The sequence below is a fragment of the Gavia stellata genome, chromosome 1 (assembly GCF_030936135.1).
Source record: "Gavia stellata isolate bGavSte3 chromosome 1, bGavSte3.hap2, whole genome shotgun sequence".
In the NCBI taxonomy this organism is placed as follows: Eukaryota; Metazoa; Chordata; class Aves; order Gaviiformes; family Gaviidae; genus Gavia; species Gavia stellata.
This window is the reverse complement of record NC_082594.1, coordinates 87563710-87585720: the sequence shown is the minus strand read 5'-3', so window position 1 is coordinate 87585720 and position 22011 is coordinate 87563710. Positions and strand designations below refer to the sequence as shown.

The 22011-nt window shown below is 43.4% G+C and overlaps 1 protein-coding gene across 1 annotated transcript in view; it reads right to left on the bottom strand.

The window, feature by feature from the left end:
• The window catches only part of PHEX (phosphate regulating endopeptidase X-linked), a 109568-nt gene that overhangs the window by 72164 nt on the left and 15393 nt on the right, over positions 1-22011 (bottom strand). Inside the window, exons 4-7 of the mRNA XM_059815667.1 lie at positions 11889-11975; positions 10578-10804; positions 7278-7346; positions 1805-1921 (exon numbers count right to left, since the gene is read on the bottom strand). Of these exons, the coding sequence (XP_059671650.1) occupies positions 1805-1921; positions 7278-7346; positions 10578-10804; positions 11889-11975 (500 nt within the window). The remainder of the gene's footprint in view (positions 1-1804; positions 1922-7277; positions 7347-10577; positions 10805-11888; positions 11976-22011) is intronic.

Here is a 22011-nt window from a genome sequence, read left to right as displayed (position 1 = left end):
TTCTTCTCCCCTTCTGCAAATTTCATTTATCTGACAAATCATTAAACTCTTCTTGAACCCGTTTGCTCCCTTCCCCTCAGAACTTTCCCTCTTCCTTCACTAATTCAAACCTGCTTGAAATCTTGCAAGCTCTCTTGAAGCATGCCACTCCTTCCTATATCCAAAGTAGCTTCTCTTTATTCTTGCTGTCTCTCTTCCTGAGCACACAACTTCTCCATTATGTACGTTCACTTAAAACAAATATAGAGGAACACAGGATACAGTAAAAGCCCAAGTAACAAACAGGACTATATCTCCTTTGAAATCAAGGTAAGATGTTTATATAATTCACTGTGCTCATTAGTGATCATGCAACAATCCACATCCCTGGACTCCTGCCTAATATCTGGATATATTTTAGGAGGATTATTCATACCAAAGGGAAATTAGGTAACCGTGAGCAAGTATGACTTGTTGCATAATGGTATGCATTACTGATCCTGAAGGCTGTTACATGATCTATGTCATCTTAAATGGCAACTTCACCCATATACTCCATGGATTAAAGCTCTGTAAGACATTCATTAAGTAAAGCATTAAAGCTACCAGAGGTAGCAATGCATCTTCTTATCATATCACCAATAAACAGAAGAAACGTTTCCTGTTTTTCGAGTCTACTGGGTCAAAACGAAGTATCTGCTCATTAGTCCATCCAGGCTAGGTAATTAAAGCTAAATATTGGTCTTTATTTAGAGGTTTGGCAAAATTTCATCTCCTCTTTCAGCAGAGAGATGGAAATACTGATTTACTACTGTTGTGGATGGCTCTCAATTCTGCACATTCAAGCACCATTAAGAAGCATCACTGCCTTTCCTCCTGTAGATGGTAACAACAGAACCTAGGAAAAAGTAATTTTCTGCTGCATCACCTGTCCTGTGCAACAGGCTTCTCTGTTAACAGGACAGCCACTTTTCAGTGGGTGTAGTGTAAAAGATATCTTCTTTCCTTGGCAATATGAAGAAATCCTCAGCTCAGCTGGCACTTCTGCAAATCAGTGTCAGGTTTGTAGCCCTAACTTTTGCTGGTTTCCCAGTGTGGAGGCTAACTCTTCTCTCTCACTTTGGAAGAAGTGGAAACAACAGTGGACTTCGAGCTGCCAGGAGCAGGTTTCCTGCAGTATCCATACTGAAACAGGGATAAGCCTGCAACAGTCCTAATACATAAATTAAACTGCACAAAGGGGCAAAAATATTGCCAAGTAAATCAGTCAGAACCAAGTGTCAGATTTAAGTCTGCTTAGCTTTACTAAGATCAGTTGGTCCCCTAAATGAAAACTCACAGAGTTTCTTGTCCCCTCTCCCAGGGTAGCCAGTGAAAGCAGCTCAGGAGCTAACTGTGGTGCTACTTTAATCACCACCCTCCCACTACCAAGCGTCAATATCCCACCTCAGTCTTGCACTGCTTTGAGACTGTTCCTCAGAGAATCAGCCTGGTCTGCTTCTTGAATAGATGGTAATGTATTCACAACATAGCTGCACAGCAGGGACACAAATTCTGCCCAAGCTCAAAATTAAGAAATATTAACAACTTAAAGGACCAAGGGTGTTTGGCTAAGTTTTTTCCCCCCAAGAATAAAATAATCAGTTTAACAATTAACTAAGGGAGGAAGATCGTTCATCCTTACTTCATCAGGTTCTGCTCCTTTCCTCCTACTTCCAAAAATCACTATTGCTAAGGCTGTTGATATAATGGCTTTCCATTTTGAAACAGGATTGTACTTTTTTTTTTTTTTTAGCTAGCTTCAATCCTGCATTAAATTACCAACCTCAGCTACTTTAACTTCCAGTCTTAGAACTGACTTCATATCAGATTCGGCTCGTGAAGCGTTTGCGCCCAGAAGCACTGCTGTATCAACCATGAACTGCAAAAAGGCATCTCGGTACTGGAAAGAAAAGAAAAAAGAAAAAAAAAAAAAAAGAGTGAAATGACCACTGGGTTTGCACTTGAGCACAGCTGTAGCAGCTGTGGGGCCAGAAATGCCCAGCTATTGCAAGGAGTACAGTACTTTGTACTTTTATGCCCTAGCAACCAAAGTTGTACCTTTCTTACATTGAATGCCTGCTGTCATCAAGGAGAAAAGGAGAAATAACACTGTAAACATATTGTGCACAACAGGCAGAGATACCTGCTGTGGTTCACAGAGCATAAATATCAGGAAATGCAAATGACACTTCTGGATTAGACAGACAACACTTACAGCTCTTACAGATTAGACAATGTGTATGAGCATACACCAATATTTTACACCAACTCATACAGTAATCAGTGTAGGACTGAAAAAGTACTTGTATACAAGTGCAAACTTAGTGGCTGAGAAGATAGGGAGATAAGAGGATGCTCCACTGAGCTCTCTCCTCTAGTCCTGCCATGGCAATGCCACACATGCACCTGCTACAATGCTCTGCTCTCCCCGGGCTATCCTAATAAAGCACATTTTAGTCTCAATGTGTATGCAAATGTTAGCAAAATACACTGTATGTAATGATACTGTAGCCATTTCTGTGCTACTTCACACCCAGCATTATCTTTTAGAGGTTTTGGAGGGATCAGGTTGCTTGTCATCAACTCTTACTGGCCCGCAGTCCAAAAAAAGCAAAAATATATCCCAATGTATTACCACATTTATCTTTTAGTAGATACAATTCTTTGGATCCTGGTATCATCTAGTCTGATAGATGTGGCTAAAAATCTTCATAACCTCTCAGGGAACTCAAAAGGGAAGCAAAACTGTAAAACCTAAATCAGTAGCAATGCCTTGTCCCCCCTGACAATCCAAAGGGTTGTTTTCTTTGAGCTTTGGGCTCCATGTGCTAGATACTGCTCACAAGCCTTCATCAAGTGAGGGGGAAAAAGGCAGTACCATTGTCAAATACTCATACATTAAAGCCTTTGACGAACATCATTGGTTCATGACCGCTGTCCACAGAAAAGCAGCAAGAAACTAAGCTGTGGCAGAGAAATCATAAAGAGAGGGGGTAGAAGAGGAAATGAATACTTGAAATCTGTTGAGGAGCTCCTGTTCCCTTCATTACATAAATTCAGGGTAATTTGAAGATAATAACCTGTAGTGGCTCTTGAGATGTGCTCAGCCTTCTGGCCTAATCAAGCCCGAGGCAGGCCCGGAGGGCAGCTCACCAACACAGCCCATGGACAGAGCAGCTTCTGGGCTCCACTTCAGTGAGATGTTCTTGAGCTTCTGGGCACTTTGTCCATGATCTGGGAACTCCTGCGACCCCCCCGAGGGTCATGAAGGCTCCGGCTGCCACCAGGTCAGGCACAGGCTAAGGTGAGGGTAGCTCCAGCAGCTGCTAACTCCGCTAGCTGTGCTTGATCAAAGGGTGCCCACAGCCTCTCTTCCAGCTGACTCCTGATTAGGGAGGGTCAAGCACCCTTTGAGCCCATGCCAGTGAGAGGCCTACATTAGAGCCAGGCCCAGAGCACAGCTCCCAGAGGCTGCCAACAGATGCAGCAGTTCACAAAGAAAAGGCCAGAAAATGTCGGCGCACCCATTCTTAGATATGGTGGTCACCTGCCACAGGACAAGATCTTCAGGCACTGCTGGTGTAACTGTCTCTTTGTTCTCAGAACCTTGGACCCAGATGGTGCTTCATAAGAAAGGATGCAGTTCGGCAAGCCTCAGGCTGCAGGGAGTGCCTGAGGCCTCTCACTAAGTCTGGGGGACGTGGTCTTCTAGCAAGCAGGAGGAGTGCAGCTGCTGAGGAGCTGCGCTGCCAAGTGAAAGGGCTGTGAGAGGTCAGCAGACCACACAGCCTCAGAGGAGATGAGAAAGATCAACTAGACCTTCCCTGAGACCCTGTAGCTTCAAAAGCCTGGACTTTCAACTGCAGCAGAAGAGCAGAAGGAGACTGGGCCTATGAAGCTGGAAAGCGGAAACTCCCATCGCGATGAAGGCTGGAAGTCCACTGCCCTTGTAGCTGGTGAGGACCCAGGAGAACTATCAACTGGAGCATCTCCTGTGGCTGAGCCTGAGCCCCTCAGAACCACTAGAATGAAGCAGCAAGCAACAGTGGTAAGAGACTCACTACCAGAGGGGATGGATGTCCCCATCTGCCAACCTGATTTATCATCTGGGGAGGTGTACTGCTTGCTGGGGCTCTTGCATTCAGGATGTTGTGGAGAGGCTACTGAGGCTTGTCCAGCCTTCTGACTACTATCCCTGCTGCTTTTCCTGGTAGGCACCATTGCTATTGCCAGGGGTGACCTGGGAAGTATCAAGCATGACTACAGGGCTATGGGGACAGAGGTCAAGGGCATGGGGCCCAGGTGGTGTTCTCCCTGGTCCTGCTGGTGTGAGGCAAGGACCTGAGGAGGACTTGATGGATCCTGTGGGTTAACATCTGCTTGCGCAGCTGGCATCAGCAGCAGAGATCTGGTTTCTACGATCATGGGGCCCTCTTTGAGAATTCACAGCTGCTCGGAAGAGATGGGATCCATTTGACTAAACAGGGCAAGAGTATCTTTGCGAACAGGCCGGCCAACGTGGTAGGGAAAGCTTTAAACTAGAAACAATGGGGGAGGGAGTGATTCCTCAAAAAATAACTAAGGAAGGTGAGGATCAGGTAGGCAAGCCAAGGGCTCAGGGTGATTGGAAAAGAGGGGACATAGCAATCAACAAAACAGAGCTGAAATGGAACCCCTTTGAGGGTAGGTATGTAAAGAAGGACGTGCCTGCAGGTTAGCCTTATAGGGAAAGCTCTCATGGCCATACTGGGGAACCAGCATGACTGGATGTCCCTTGGAAATACCTTTACACTAATGCACACAGCATGGGGAACAAACAGGAGTTAGAAGTCTGTGTGCAGTTACATGGCTATGACCTCACTGGGATCACAGAAATATAGTGGGGTAACTTGCAAAACTGGAGTGCTGAAATGGATGGATACAGGATTTTTAGGAAGGACAGGCTGGGAAGGTGAGGAGGGGGAGTTGCCCTTTATGTGAGAGACTGGCAGGAATGCATGGAGCTCTGCCTGAGCTCCTCCAAGCTCAAGAAAGGTCCATCCTGACAAGTAGGAAATCAAGTACAGGTGATAGGAGGCCTGCATGGGTGTACAAGGAGCTCCTAAGTGAACTCAAACATCAGAAGGAAGTGTATAATAGGTAGAAGCAGGGACAGGTGACCCAGGAGTATAGAGTTACTGACCAGTCTTGCAGGGATACAGTTAGGAAAGCCAAGGCCAACCTGAAGTTGAATCTGGCAAGGGATGTGAAGACCAACAGACTCTACAAGTACATAACAGCAAAAGAAAGACTAGGGAGAACATGGGCCTGCTGCTAAATCGGGCAGGGTGACAAATGACACTGAAAAGGCCAAGATACTCAATGCCAGCTTTGTTCCAGTCTTTACCGGTAAGACTAGCCTTCAGGAATCAGAGGCCCCTGAGACCAGAGGGGAAATCTGGAGCAAGAAGGGCTTATCCTCAGTGGAAGAGGACCACATTAGGAAGCTAAGAGGACATAAGTAAATCCAGGGGGTATGATAGGTTGCATTCATGAGTACTGACAGAACTGGCTGACCCCATGGCAAGGCCACTCCCAATAATCTTTGGAAGGTCATAGCCATTGGGAGAGGTTCCTAAGAACTGGAAGAGAGAAAGTATCCCCCCTATCTTCAAGGAATGCAAGAATGAAGATCCAGGGAACTACAGGTTGGTCAGCTTCGTATCAGTCCCTGGGAAGGTGATGGAGAAAATCCTCCTGGAAACTATTTCCAAATACATGAAGGACAAGGTGAACAGGAGTAATGAGCATGGATTTATGAAGGAGAAATCATACTTAACCAACCTGCTAACCTTCTACAATTACATAAATAGGTTGGTGGATGAGGGGAGAGCAGTTGTTGTTCACCACGACATTACTAAGGTTTTCAGTATTGCCTTCCTTAACATCCTCAGATACAAGCTGAAAAAGTATGGGTTAGAGAAATGCACAGTGAGGTGGACTGAAAACGAGCTGAATCACCAGGCCCAGAGGGTTGTGATGAGCAGCACAAAGTCCATTTGGAGGCCAGTCACTAGTAGTATACCCCAGAGGCTGACAGTGAGGCCGATACTGCTCAACATTTTCATTAATGACCTGGATGCTGGGACAGAGTGCACCTTCAGCATGTTTGCAGACAGTACAAAACTGGGAGGAGTGACTGATGCATCAGATTTTTGTGCTGCTGTTCAAAGGGACCTTGACAGACTCAAGAAATGGGCCAACAGGCATCTCATTAAGTTCAACATGGGGAAGTGCCAAGTCCTGCATCTGGGGAGAAATAACCCCAGGAAAGAGCACCGGCTGATGGCTGACTGACTAAGAAGCAGCTTTGCAAAAAAAGCCCTGGATGTCCTGGTGTATACCAAGTTGAACATGAACCAGCAATAGGCCCTTGCAGCAAAGGTGGCTAAGAACACCCTGGGCTGCATTAGGCAGATTGTTGCCAGCAGGTCAAGGGAGGTGATCCTTCCCCTCTACTCAGCACTGGTATGGCCACAGCTGAGTGCTGGGTCCAGTTCATGGTCCTCTAGTACAAAAGAGACATGGCTGTACTGAAGTGGGTCCAGCATAGGGCAACAAAGCTGATTAAGGAATCAGAGCATCCTTCATGCACAGAAAGGCTGAGAGAGCTAAGACTGCTCAGCCTAGAGAAGAGAAGGCTCACGGGAATCTCATCCCCATGTATAAATACCTGATAGGGGTAGAATAAAGAAGCCTGATGGGGGGAGAATAAGGAAGTCAGAGAGCCAGACTGTTTTCAGTGCTGCCCAGTGACAGGACAAGCAACGGCACAAACTGAAACATGAAATTTCATCTGAACACAAGAAAACATCTTTTCACTGGGTGCATGGCACAGGTTGCCCAGAGAGGTTGTGGAGTCTTCTTCATCTGTGAAGATATTCAAAACCTGACTGGAAATTGTCCTGGGCAATCTGCTGTAGCTGACCCTGCTTGAGCAGAAGGGTTGGACTAAATGAACTCTAGAGGCCCCTTCTAAGGGGGAAGAAAAGCAGGAGGGGCCCCAAATCTTACAAAAATCTTCATTTGAGAAACTGCCAGTATTTGTGGTAGTGAGGCTTATAGTGGTGGTGTTTTCTGATGGAAGATATCCTGAAAATCTAAATCCAATCAAGCTACAACACTTTCTCAATTTGGAGCTCAACAAAACAAAACCAACAATGAAAAAAAACTGAGGGGAAGAATGGTCACTCTGAGTTCCAGTTAGTAATACTTACAGATTTAGCTTCTGTGGTGTTTTCTAGGTAATCCTCTCGAGATGCAAGAGAGAGGCTTGCTTGATCGAGCTTAAAAATATCAAGAAAAAGCATTTAATAGGTAAATTAATCAGAATGCAAAGGTAGTCCTATAAGCAACCTCGGAAGAGTTCATGTTTTTCTGGCAATTATGGTAGATGTGTGTAAATATCTAATACATAATACACTGCACCAGCCTGAGTTTCACAGGATTTCAGAACAACAGAAAAATGCTATGCTGTGCTGACAGACATTACCTAAGTCACATCATTACTGTGATCTGGGGAGTCTCAGATGCTCTTTCCAATATCTGAGCCACCTACTACAGCAGAGAATCACCCGCGTGATTTATGTGTTGATGGCTCCATTAGTGAGTAGGTAATGCAATAGGACTGGGCCTACAGGATCAAACAGTTTGTGCTGATGACCATTCATGCTATACATATTTCAGGGGCACAAGAGTCAGTGTGAGACAAACACTAGTGTAGTGTATGGACCAAATGCCCATTAGGTGCTGGAGCATGTTAGCTGCTGTGTGTCTGGAAAGCATCGTTAACCTTCTTTGACTGAAACTGAGGTTACACTTTTGAGCTTCACCCTAGACAGGCACTGAGTGCTGTACTTGGCTTTTTGAACAGATATACTGAAACAGCTGGATACCAGCCACAGAAATGATTGCATGCATGCATGGGAAATTGTTATACCTCCAGTACATTAGCTAAAGATGTCTGGTAGATCCAGGTGGATCTTTGACTTTCACTTATCTTTTTGATCTAAACATGGATCAAATTTGTTGGTCTATAGTCATCCTAATATTGGAATGAGGTCCTCAAGGTAATTTCTAAACCAGTCCTGAAAATTCATTGAGATCTGCACTTAGTCTTTTGAGTGAAATGACTACATGGGAGTATTTGCATACTGTTTCAAGTTCCTAACCAGGCAAAAATCACTGCTCAGCAGGTATCTTAAAATTATTACCAGAAACTGAGATTTCCCAAAACACTTCAACACAATCAGGTTAGGTTAGGGTATGGAAGCCAAAGCTGAAAACATAATTCAAGCAGCTTCCATACTCTGCGTAAGATACTGATGGGAACAGGAACAACAGTTTCGGTGTTCTAAAATTATTATTTTGATGCTGTATTTGTTTTTTAAAAGATAAGTCTAGTGAAGAAAGGTTGTATTTATTCATACAATTTCACATAAGTCTTTTTTAATCTAAATCCTATACCATTTATATTTCACATTTTCTACGTTTATAAAACTTACCTAAATAAATACAACTAGAATCTCAAATTAATGAATAAATGTCATCTTTTCCTCTACTGACTGATGTTCTCAACCTTTAAAATATACCATAAACAAAATAAAACAAATCATCCGCTAAAAGGAGAGTGGCTGTGATGCTCAGTGCAACTCTGATTCTTTGAAAAACAGTATCACCTTCTTTTTTCAGCATATTGAAGCAAAAAGAATACACTCTCACGCTTTGCATATGTGTGTCCTGGTAATAATTAACTTCAGATGATTTGGTCTATTTCAATTATGTGACTGTTGCATGAAATGCTCATCCAAATTTTCCTGGCTTAACTGTTAGATTTGACAACCCACTGAAACCAAGAAAGCACAAATATGAGGAATAAACAAAAAAGTTAACCAACTTCTTCAGACCTCCAGAAGAAAAAAAGATCATGTTGAATGCTGAACAAAGTTTTATTTGGAGTTTCTACTTTTTTTCTGATCCGTTCACGATTTTGCAATGCTGAACAAAAGGAATTTTGCAATAGAGCCCTTTTCACAAGCAGATTGAAATACTCCATAGTACATCTGCACCCCTGGGAATTTGTTAAAACACAGACAGAGTAGAATACTGCCTGATGCATTTTGCAGATCAAGTTCTTAAGCAAATTAACAGCAACAGAATACCCTAAGGAATATGTTATTCATAGCAAGTAGTGCTTCAGTTACTTAGATACCTAATTCTTAGGTACCACTAAGCATATGGAGTGACAACACTGCTAGGTGTAATTCATTTCCAAGAGACCAGCAATAAGGATATAACTGCCCAGCCCTTCACTGACAGGTGACTTGGACTGAAATATTATGACAGGAAATACCTAAATATCTCTCCTGATTCTACTGTTTCAGTTCTTTTAAACAAATCTCCAGATGAAGCAATGCTGACAGGATCTGAACAGCATCTTATCAGAATGACATCTTTAATACAGCAAACTGTTGATCTTGCTCTTGACTTCAGGAAAATGTCCTAGAGATGGGGAAAAGTTACCCTTCAATTTCATACCAGTTAAATGCCTCAGTTAAAAGACATTTTAAAGAACTGACTCAGAATCCGCATCCACTCCAGTACCACCACAGTTAGTTAACTGTTGTTTGATCCCCAAACGCAATGTATTCTTGGCTACATTCCTACAGCTAGCCAAGGTTCTAGCAACGTAAGGATCATAGATCCTGTTTTGCTGTGATGAATGCCATCATAACTTTCTTCTTTGCCACTTCTCTCTTGCCTTCATAAACTATTTTCTTGTAGCGGTGGAGGGCTGGTCTGCTCTGGCTGCTCATCTCTACTTCTTTAACAACAACAATGCATTTGGCCCAGGCGCTCAGGCTTGCCACGGTGACATCTCACAGTAATAGTTACAATTCTCTCTGGAGTTTTCTCAGACTACAGTGAGGCAACATTTCTTGGGTCTTTTTCTCACTATTCTAAATTGTTGTGTAATGCCATGCACTGTTAACAAACTGGTAATGTTTTGGTCCAAAAGCAATAGCATTTCAGTAAAAAGGTAAATTCTGTATTTCAGTTTTAGAAGTGTTTGGCATACATCTGTGTTGTCAGGTGCTGTATAAGCACAGGATAATGTGTTTCCATCACAAGAAAAATAGCTCAAGTTCAAAATATCTGCTATTGATGCACCATTCTTCATCTTCATAGATAAAAAACGTTCTTCATGCAACCCAGGGCTAGATATCCACTTCTCTCATTTTCATGCACATAGACCCTGGACATTGGTCCGCTGGGAACATATTTTACCTTTTTTTGCCATTTGAAAGGAGAAAATATCCTGTACAGAAATATTTTTCAATAGCATGTGGTTCCTAGTGGCTTCTACATTCCCATAAACTGGCACCTATGTACATCTGTAAGTCAGTAAATAATAGCAACAATAATCAGGTGTAAACACCTGGCATGTAAACATGTTTTTAAAAAAATGAGACCAAAAATACCATGCAAAGTAACCTATCAGATACGCTATATTGTACCTTCAGGATATACCGATTGGAGATTTTGTCATCAGCAGCCACATATAAACGGATGAAGACAGAGTTACTGTATTGACCACGAAGAGTTGCCAAGGCTTGTACTAAGCTAAACCTCCTTTCTGACCACAGCCCCTCAGGTCCAATGTTGGATTCCAGCACAGGCCAGCGGAAAGGTGAATGCCTCAGTATACTTAACAGGGGTTTCACGTCGGCTTTTTCTATTTTATCTGAAACGTCAAAGTGTGACAACAATTACATTCCAGACAATTCAAATGCAGCAGCAGCCACACGAGACACAAAGATTTATCAGCGTTGATCGATTTCTAAGCAAGACGAAACACAATAGATGAAACCCAAAGCCTCTGCTCTGCCTTTGAGCACAGAAGCCCAGGAGTCCAACCCAGTTTATCTGCATCAAGAATAAGAGAGGCAAATCAGTGCCTTTCAAAAAGGCAAAGCCTGGAATTAAGTCAATTAAAAAAACATTCCTCACTTAGGAACTAGCATAGAAACGTCACTGGTTCTGAGAGGGGGTTATTGTACATAATCAAAGCTAGAGGGGTCAACATCTCGGCACTGAGGCTGCAGGGCAGGCTGTCTCAATTGCTGACAGTCAGTCTCAAGCCATGCTGGAGGAAAACTGCTCAGGAAATAAAGTCTGAAAGAGTCAGAAGGACAATGGGCACTTTGAAGGACAAAGTCCACTCCCTCCCAATTCATCTTTGACCCGTGCAGCCACATAAAGGTAGTGATGTGTCCCAAGCAAGTGTACCATCATCTTACAGCAACATTTACAAGCTCAGGAAAAGCACTCCACAAACGTGGCTATAGGGCTCCACATCCAAGCTTGCTTGACATCCAGATAACTCAAAGCTAAGGAGTCCATGGCTGTCTATACCCAGCCCCGTGGAAGTGTTTTGATTAAATGTATTTAGAGAAAGGTCGGAGGTGCTGAGCAACAGGCTCTTGAAAGTGTCAGTATGAGAATTTCATCAGAGGGCTTCTCTGATTTACCAGGCACTATCCCCACACCCCCGGGGCACAGTTTTGGCATCCTTTTGCACAGATAAATATCCCTTCACAGTTCCCTGACAAGCAGAGGTCTCTGTAAAACTGACTTCTTGTGCCTTGTTGTACATCTCGATAGCCAACTTCAGAAGTGTGTAGAAGACTCTCTGCATTCAGTTGAATCCAAATCAGTGAAATCTGCGGATCTGCACAAAGCTTCACAGAGCTCAGTGGAGAGAAGAAAAACCTGCCTTTATAAACGCAAGTTACACATATATGTCCCCCTCAAATCAGGCCACTTACTCTCATTCATGCAGGATGCGTAAAGGATCTTGGCCTTCTGTACAGCTTCACTGTCTCGTCTTTTGCTGATGGGTTTCTCAAGCAATGCTGAAAAAAGAAATTACATTTTTTTCAATACATCGGAAAATGCAAGAATTGTCTGTTTGCCTGTCTCAGCATTTGCTTTAATCATAGCATTTATTTAATTAAGGATGAGGTTCCACATGTATTTTCTTAAGCAGTAACACAGACATAATTGCACTTTTTTCAATCCCCAACAGAGAAGGAATTTTTATTTATTTATTATTAAGAGGACTGTTTCAAAGCCAGTTGACAGATACTGTTTATTACTTGTCCTCACAAACAGCCACCCTCAGCAAACTGAGGGGACAGGGAGTCATGGGGCGAGGGTGGGAACCAGCACACAGGACAGGGAGTCATGGATTCTTTCAAGTGGCTCAGCCTCTGGTGCTGGTACGTTGTGAAATTGGAGTCTAACGAAGAAGGTGACAGGATCCAAGGACCAAGACCACTGGAGTTCACTTTTGCCAGCTCTGCAGCTGCTGAAAGCAAGCAGTGGAGAACTGCCCCATTGTCTGTCAAACACACACACGCTCAGTCTTGTAAATGACACAGAAGGCCAAGTGTCCAACTACTATTTGAAAAGCTGCACTACATAGCTCCCTCACACTACAGGTGTCAACCTCCTTGGAGCCTGAAAACGAAACTAGCTTTTTTAAGATGTCATCTCTCTGCATTCCTTGCATTCCTCACATTCTGTTTTGAAAGTGAAATAGCATGAAAAGCGGATCTGAATCTCAACAGTTGTCTCTCAGCTGCCTGAAGCCATTTTATCCAAGTTGTAAATCAGTCATGATGCAGCTGCAGATACACATATTATGGCTAAATGCAGAGGCAGCTTAGCTTCAGCAAAATCTATCAGCTCAGGTGCTGCACAGCATGCGCACTTCCATGGCCAAGAGAAGCAGGGGAGTACTTGGCCATAGCCCAAAAACAGGGCTAGCAAACCCTGTCAGACCTCACCTGGTTTTGTAAGACCCAAAGAGGTCCTGCACAGCATTACCTTATTGTCATTGGGACCACTGGAAAGAGTGGCTTTGCTGGAACCATCCCAAGTCCCTCTTGCTGTATGGTCAGCCAGAGCTAAAAAGCCTTGAAAAATTCAAGAGTGCCTTCTCTATACCATACTACCCAGTGCCCTGGATTTCAAATGAGCAAAGACACAGTGCAGATTGGCCCTGTGTGGTACTGTGCCTGAGCTAAGAAACATGGCCCATACAAAAGGGGGAACAAAGTGCAACCCAGCAGTCCCTGTGGCTTGCCAAAGTCAGCAGAGGGCCATCAGGACTTCATAACACCAGCCATGGCAAAACCAAACCGCTTCCACATGGAGCTTAATCAGGTGTCAATGAATTATTCTTCTCTGCCAGTAGAGGATGGGGTGATGCAGAGTCCTGAAGAGGTGGTGGTGCTGCCATCGAGAGCAGCACCCTCCTGCAAACGGGCAGCAGCTGCTTTCTCTCCAGCCCCTGCCCTTTCCAGCATCTTGTCAGAGTCCTCTCTCTGATGTTGCCTCTCACGGGAGGCAAAAGTCCAGCTGCGTGGTACCACTAGATTCTGTAGCTGAGAACAAGTGGGGTTTGCATGGCTCCACTCAGTATTAGGAGCTCACTGCTGGAGGCAGGATTTAAAGACACTTATTTCCCAGGATTTCCTTAGCACCTTGAAGGACCTGCCTCACCTCTCAGATATTCCCCATGTGTGCTCATGTCAGCACTCAAAGGACCATACTGCTGATATCATACTCTTTATTAGTCAAAAAATACCATAGTGATGAACAAATGCCACTTGTTCTCTCCCTCCAATCACTTTTCTCCTTAAAAAAACCCAAACGTCATTTGCTTGGATCTTTGAGAAATGTAATGAGATTGTTCCCTTTTACTAGTGGATAAGCTTTTCCCTAAAAATACTGCTGGACAGGATTCCAAATAGCTTTGGATTCAAATCCTCAAATTGTTAATATTTCTCAGTTTGTTAAATACAATATAATACCAATTATTGACACATATCTCCAGTGTGCACCATTCTCAGCAGAATAATCAGACCTCTTCATGTTTTAAGAATGGCATTTTAAAAGAAACTATAAATGAAACCTACATAAAACTAAGGATGAAAAAATATACTCCTATTAAAGCCATTGCAATAACTTCTGTTCCTTGCCAGTGAGCTGCACAGCTATGAATTTTTGAAGCCAATAAAATTTAATGGCTAAAGCCCAGCTAAAGCTCAGGAGAGATAAAGAGGATGAGATCCAATAAAATAAAATCAACTCTAGGAGTACACCTGCATAAAATCCTGTTTGGTGTTTCCCACCAAACACTCTCATTATGGGACAGAACGAAGCTGTAACACTCCCTGCAATATTGCAAAGAACGAATCATAGAAATGTTTACATTTGAAAAGACCTTTAAGATCATCAAGTCCAACCATAAATCTAACACTGTGAAGCCCACCACTCAACCATGTCCCTAAGCACCTCATACACACGTCCTTTAAATACCTCCAGGGATGGTGACTCAACCACCTCCCTGGGCAGCCTGTTCCAATGTCTGACAACACTTTCCCTGAAGAAGTTTTTCCTAATATCCAATCTAAACCTCCCCTGGTGCAACTTGAGGCCATTTCCTCTTGTCCTGTTACGTGGGAGAAGAGACCAACACCCACCTCTCTGCAACCTCCTTTTCAGGTACTTGTAGAAAGCAAGAAGGTTTCCCATCAGCCTCCTCTTCTCCAGACTGAACAACCCCAGTTCTCTCAACCGCTCCTCATAAGACTTGTGTTCCAGACCCCTCACCAGCTTCATTTCCCTTCTCTGGACACGCTCCAGCACCTCAATGTCCTTCTTGTAGTGAGGGGCCCAACACTGAACACAGTATTCGAGGTGTGGCCTCACCAGTGCCAACTACAAAGGTACAATCACCTCCCTACTCCTGCTGGCCACACTGTTTCTGATACAGGCCAGGATGCCATTGGCCACCTGGGCACACTGCTGGCTCATATTCAGCCAGCTGTCGATCAACACCCCCAGGTCCTTTTCTGAGGGGGAACTTTCCAGCCACTCGTCCCCAAGCCTGTAGCGTTGCCTGGGGTTGTTGTGACCCAAGGGCAGGACTCAGCACTTGGCCTTGTTGAACTGCATAGAACTGTCCTCGTCCCATCGATCCAGCCTGTCCAGATGCCTCTGCAGAGCCTTCCTTCCCTCAAGAAGATCAGCACATCTGCCCAACTTGGTGTCGTCTGCAAACTTACTGAGGGAGCACTCGATCCCCTAATACAGATCATCGATAAAGATATTAAGCAAAACTGGCCCCAATACTGAGCCCTGGGGAACACCACTTGTGACTGGCCGCCAACTGGTTTTAACTCCATTCACCACAACCCTTTGGGCCTGGTCATCCAGCCAGTTTTTTACCCATTGAAACATACTCCCATCCAAGCCATGAGCAGCCAGTTTCTCCAGGAGAATGCTGTGGGAAACGGTGTCAAAGGCTTTACTACTGTCTAAGTAGACAACATCCATGGCCGCTAAGTGGGTCACTTTGTCGTAGAAGGAGATCAGGTTAGTTAAGCAGGACCTGCCTTTCATAAACCCATGCTGACTGGGCCTGATCCCTTGGTTGTTCTGTACACGCTGCGTGATGGCACTCAAGATGATCTGCTCCATAATCTTCCCTGGCACTGAGGTCAGGCTGACAGGCCTGTAGGTCCCCAGATCCTCCCTCCGGCCCTTCTTGAAGATGGGTGTCACATTTGCTAACCTCCAGTCTACTGGGACCTCCCTGGTTAGCCAGGACTGCTGGTAAATGGTGGAAACTGGCTTGGTGAGCACTTCTGCCAGCTCCCTCAGTACCCTTGGGAGGATCCTATCCAGTCCCATAGACTTGTGGGTGTCTAAGTGCTGTAGCAGGTCACTAACCATTTCCCCTTGGATTGTGGGGGCTTCCTTCTGCTCCCCATCCCTATCTTCCAGCTCGGAGCTGGGTAACCAGAGGACAACTGGTCTTACTATTAAAGACTGAGGCAAAGAAGGCATTAAGTACCTCAGCCTTTCTTCCTCATCCTTTGTCACTATGTTTCCCCTTGCATTCAGTAAAGGATGAAGATTCTCCTTAGCCCTCCTTTTGTTGCTAATGTATTTATAGAAACATTTTTTTGTTGTCTTTTACAGCAGTCGCCAGATTAAGTTCTAGTTAGGCTTTGGCCCTTCTAATTTTTTCCCTGCATAACTTCACAACATCCTTGTAGTACTCCTGAGTTGAATGAGGTGGGATAGATGCTGCCAATTTGCTCAGAATTAATTTATGAAGAAAAATCTTGGTTCTGATGATGGAAAATCCAGTGATCAAACATGAAAGCCATAATAAGATTGTTGAATCCTGGGAATACTGAAATTCTGAATGTGATCCATGAGTGAGTGCTCTTAGGCTATAGAGGTTCCTCAGCCTTAGCCTCAAGCTTCCGGAAAGATTTAGAAGCTCAGACCTGAAGCACTGGTCAGATCCACCTGATTTCTGCATTATCTAATATAAAATCCAAATACAAGGTTTAGAAATTTTCTTCTTATTTGACTGACAAATATATATGGATTTTACCTGCCCTTGAATATTTAAGTTCTTCTTAAAGAAGAAGCAATAAAAGCCAAGAGGTGATGCATACTAACCAAAAATATGGGTAATCAATTAGTGTATCTACAGGTTGCTGTATCCATGGAAAGAAAGTCACTACTGTGATTGAAATCAATGGAGACACATCAAGCTATCTTTAAATTAGCAATGTCAGGTACTGTGAGTAGCCTGGTCATAGTAGCAGGCTGTGACAGCCCCCCTCCTGCACTGAGCATATCTAATTGTGTGGGTCGGTGCACACTGAGCTCTGCAGTGCAGTGTTTTGAAGGGCTGCAGCTCAGAGTCTCTTTCTCCAAGGACCTCTGCAAGTCAACGGACCTGCCTCAGGGCTATCCTGTGCTCTCAGCAGCACAGAGACGCACTCTCTGAACAGTGCTCCATCTCTTGATGTGTGATGTGGCATTTCAGGCTCTCATCTACACTGAGGAAAATGCCAGTCAGTGACCCACCGAGAGCAAATCCAGTCCCTCTGCCAAAATTCAACTCTTAACTATAGGCGGCTGGGAGGACTATCTTTCCACCTTGAAAAATTTTAACGGCTTCAGATACTTTCTGTTTGGACACCAGAATGAAAGCAAAACTTATGAGGTCTTCCAAGGGACAGGAAGAGGAAGATGACCCCAGATCAGTTAATGTTCAGCCTGATGAGATAGCCACAGACCTGCTGTTTCATCCCCTACTCTGCCTTTCCAAACACCTGCTCTCACCCTTCGCTAGGAGATTGTGTGTATTCGTGCAAATCCACTGAGAAGTTCAGTCTAATAGGTTTTTCTAAAGTCCCGTGGCTGGAATTAAAAACTGTGGCCAAGCTAGAGAAATCAGGGTTACCAGCGTTTTGACTAAAGCAGCTCACTCAGTGCTAAGAAGGACAGTGAGTTTGTTCTTCTTGCAGCTTTCTTCTTTTTGTTTTTTTAACTCAGTTTTCTTGTATCAAAATGAAAAGGTCCAACTCCCTAAAGTAATCTTCTATTTTAGGACTCCAAAGATTAACTGAATTCAACTTGAATCTATAGACAGCTTCAATAGACCAAAAATATATCCTTCACTGGATTCACTGATTCTGAAAGAAATTTTATCCATTTTTGATCAGCATCTTTTAGCTTCATCTTTAAATAAGAGTTTTTAGGAACAAACTGCTTTGACCAGGCTAGGAAAGCACTCCAACGACATTAACAAAAAACTGTTGAAACAATAGTTTGTAGCTCCCAGTTAAATTTTACAGTGCTAGAGATGGAACAGCAATCTAGCTGAAGAGATTAAAAAAAGACCGCAATCATCTAAGCTGATTTACAACCCTTTGAAAGAGCACAGGATCATTATTAACAGCAACCACAATTTAACAACTTATTGCTGCTACTGACTTATATCACTAGGCTGCTGCAAATGCAAAGTGGAGTATCATAGCCAAAAATCACTGGGACAAGCCAAGTGAACCAGCATAGCTCAAGCCATGCTGAATATACAGTCTGCAATCATGTTTCCCCAGCCAAATATAAAGTACATGTTTGAATGGTTGTTCTAGTAAAACAGCTCTTCTTCAGTCATGCCTTTTGTTTCCTTCACTTTCAAATTAATTCCAAAGTCAGTCTCTTCAGGATAAAAGGGATCTTGGCCTGCACTACTGATCTCAGCTCCTCATTGTCCATGTTTCTGTATGCACAGGATACCCAGACACAAGATTTACATCTCCCTTCACATAAAACATAGTTATGGCAAGCATCAACACCTATTGGTAATTCTGCTCCGCAGCGCTGAAATAGCATAACTCATCTCATCAAGCAACTACCACTTGCACAGTCAGAAACTGGCTAAAGGTGTTTGTGATATCCTAAACTTTCTGAGGCTGCAAATTGCTTCATCATTCATCTTCTACCAAGGGGCTGACAGTGGGTAGGTTCCCATTGCAAATCAAAGTTTTTGTACTTCTGGCAGCCCAGGTCAGGCGGGCTTGCATCATCACTCTCCCTGGCTCTTGTACAAAACACAAAGACTCAGCATCACCAACAAAAACCACGCCATAGCTGGCAATGATCCTCAGTTGTCTGAATTGTAGATGCTCAGATAGACAGTCAGGAAAAAAAAACCACAGCTGGGGGGTGGTGGGGAGCTGGCGTTGGGAAGGGAAGGAAGGAGGTTTATATTGAGTTGCCTCCAGACGGTGCTTTTCTAGGGCAAGAGGGCTAAAAAAGGCCAGCTTCCTGTGGTTCACTACCCTACAGTAAATAGCAATCATCTGCTGTTAAAAGTGAGAGCAAGGCACTTTACAAAGTCAGCTTTGCTAGTGTGTATGTGTGTTTATTTAACTGCATACTATTCTAAAGCTGCTAAGGATAATTTTGTGGCTAAGCGTTACCTTCAATCTTACTTTCCATTTCTAGCCCTTGTTGATTTTCCAGCCTACTGTCTTACACAGCTTCGCTTTGGTTTTCAACCACCATATTATATTTATGGCATTGAGAAATCCTGTACCTTTCCCTCTTCTGACCTAGAGTGCATGAAAAAGGGATTGTACAGCCAAATTTGCAGGGAAAAGAAAGATGCATACCATTTATTCAGATTAGGAATATTGATTCAATTTATCAGTGTCCTGATCTGCAGATTGTATATATTCTGTCTGCTGTCAGACAATTTTCTACATACACAGTTGAGTTGCATTCCTGAGAGACACTATGTGATTTGCTAAGCTTATTTCTTGTTCAAGAGAGAAAAATGTAAGTTTTCTCTGCATTTTCCAACCCCAGATATGAAGAATACATTGTGGTAGTAAAGATAGTAGCATTTTTTTTTCCATTCATTTTTGTCCTTACCCTTTTACAAACATTTTCTCTATGTGGAAAATGCAAACTGAAGTGTTTGCTCTGTGATATCTGATGATGATTTGAAATATATTATAATGCTTTGTATCTTGAAGAAAAACAACTGCACATGCAAATATCCCAGCGGGAACATACTCGTACTGAAACAAAAGAAAGCTATACAAGAACCCCAAGAGGACATCCCATTTCCTGGAAAGTTGTAACCGTGGAGGAGCGAAAAGCTAGAAGACGACAAGTAATTCAGCATGAACTCCCAGAGCAATGCTAGAGCAAACAGCAGTCTTGGACTGCAAAATCAGACAAGTATCAAAGTGGGGAGATGATCTTCTTGTACGCAGGCTGGTGAGACAGACTGGAAAACGACCTGCCCTTCAGCTGTCCCTGTTTTAAAAACAATGTTGCACAGCTGGACTGGGTACAAAGAAACATCACAACCATTTAGGTTTTTCTTTGTGTGGAGTGGCCTGAGAAGTAGAAGGCGGGGAAAAAAGCCATGCAATGAGGGAGCATGATTTGTCTCACAAAAGACAGCAAAAGGGTGATGGGATTACAGTATGAAATTACTTCACCATTAGAAAATGCTAGGTGCCAAAGAGGTCTTTAGTCTATTGAAAAAAGGCACAAAGAAAGCCAACAGTTGGAAGATGAAGACAAATTCAGCAGTGACAGTGATTAACCACTGGAGCCAAGCAACCAGAGGAGAGAGTGGTTTCTCTGCCCCTTAACATCTTCAAGACTCGATGGTTTTTTGGAACAAAAGTTTTAGCCCAGCGTGAATTATGTTTTTTCCCAGTGCAAGCTCTTGAGCTGCATTACATGGGTAATGTAATTGTCCGTGATACAAGAAAGGTCTTCGGAGATAATCTAATGGTTACTCCTGGCATTGCACTCTATACATTTAGGATAAGGATATCGAAGCACTCTTAGAGATGTGGGACCAAGGAGATACAGCCATTATCCACTGTTGCAAATAAAGAAAGTAAGCCACAGAGGATTAATTCCCCCTTATCTAACTCATGTCAGAGTCCTACTGATTGGAATGGTGCTACTTCATGAGCATAAAGCTTGCTGAACTTGATCCAAACACTCAAAGAGCTTGATCCTTTGGAGGCAGTGAATGCCCCTCAGACCGTTTAATGTCAGTGACAGTGGGAGTTGCTCAGCATTTCCAGATGATGCTCAGTACTACAACTGACACCAATTTGTAATGCATCGTTTTGCGGAGCAGATCCAGTAAGCAGCCCAAGGGCTTCTCAGAAATCCATGCCTACTCATTCACTGGGCCAAAGGCAGAAGATGCTCTCTCATCAACTATGTCCACAGTAAGGCCCTGTCAAAGCCTCATGCAACAGCATCCTCTCCCTTTGGTTTGGGTACCAGTAGCTAGCAACCAGGTATTTGCTCCATATTGCATGATTATGAGCTTCAGTTTCTTAGACCAAAATGCAGGAACACTGCTTGTGGGAAGGGAGTTTCTTTGCAAATACCCGATGACAGAGAAGGTGGATTTCTCTTTCAATTCCTGAGCAATAAAGATTCTGTTCTTCACCCTCCCCTCTATGCTGCTCTAGAGCTGTAGGGGCCAGGTTTCTCAGCTGATGAGAATAACTAAAAGAGCTGTTCACCCATCTCCAGCTATCAGTCACAAGCTTTGTTTCCTTCCCAGGTTAGCACTGTTATGTGCTACCTCAGTGAAGAAGCAAAACCCAATTTATCTTTTGGAAATTTGCAGGAGATCCTCTGATGCCAGCAGCAGGATGTTTTAAGGATGTCCTGTGAGGAATTTCAGCTTAAAAGTAGAGAAAAACCTACTCAAACTTTGGTTTGAGTTTGGCAATCAAACCAAACACACAACATGTGTGTGCAGAATGTCATTCCCTGAGCCATAAGATAATTATGATTAATCTAGCCCTCATTAAGAATGTCTAACCCTTAAATCCCTTATTTTCTTCACACTAAAGAGCTAGGGCAAAAGAGTTCCTGAAAAGCAACTGTAACCCCTAAAACCCAAGTAGCCAACTGTACTTGTGCCACTAAGTGTATCTAAGGACTCCAACTATGTCATGAAGGCACTGTTCTTTCCTCAAACTCCCAGTGCACTGAATTTAAGAAGTCAAGTTCAGTACAGTTCATGGAACAATGATTTGTCCAGGATGCCAAAGGGCACAGCAAAAAAACTTCAGAACCACGGTCCTGTTACGGAAATCACAGCTAGACAAATGTACAGTCTTAATTACAGTAATGTGAGCTTACATGTTCCAAGAGTGATTGTTTTAGAATGGTTTGGGGTCAGCTGATGTTCATTTAGAGTGTCTGGTTTCCAATTCCTTTTTTCAGAGCCTGAAGTTAAGCGAAGGAGAGCTGGCAGTGGTAAGTTTTATAGATGAAGGCCTATGAAGGGCACAATGTTCTACCTCAAAATAAAAGCACTGGCCACAGCATCTAAAATTATACACAGGACTGTTGTGATCACTTGACCAATGGTAACTTCCCTGTCTTGCTACGTGAAAATATGAGTTTAATAGACTGCAACACAAACAGTCCAGGTTATGAGATCATCAAAGAAGTAAAGCTAATACATATTTTTTTCCTCATCAGTTTGGAAACCTGACCCCTATAGCT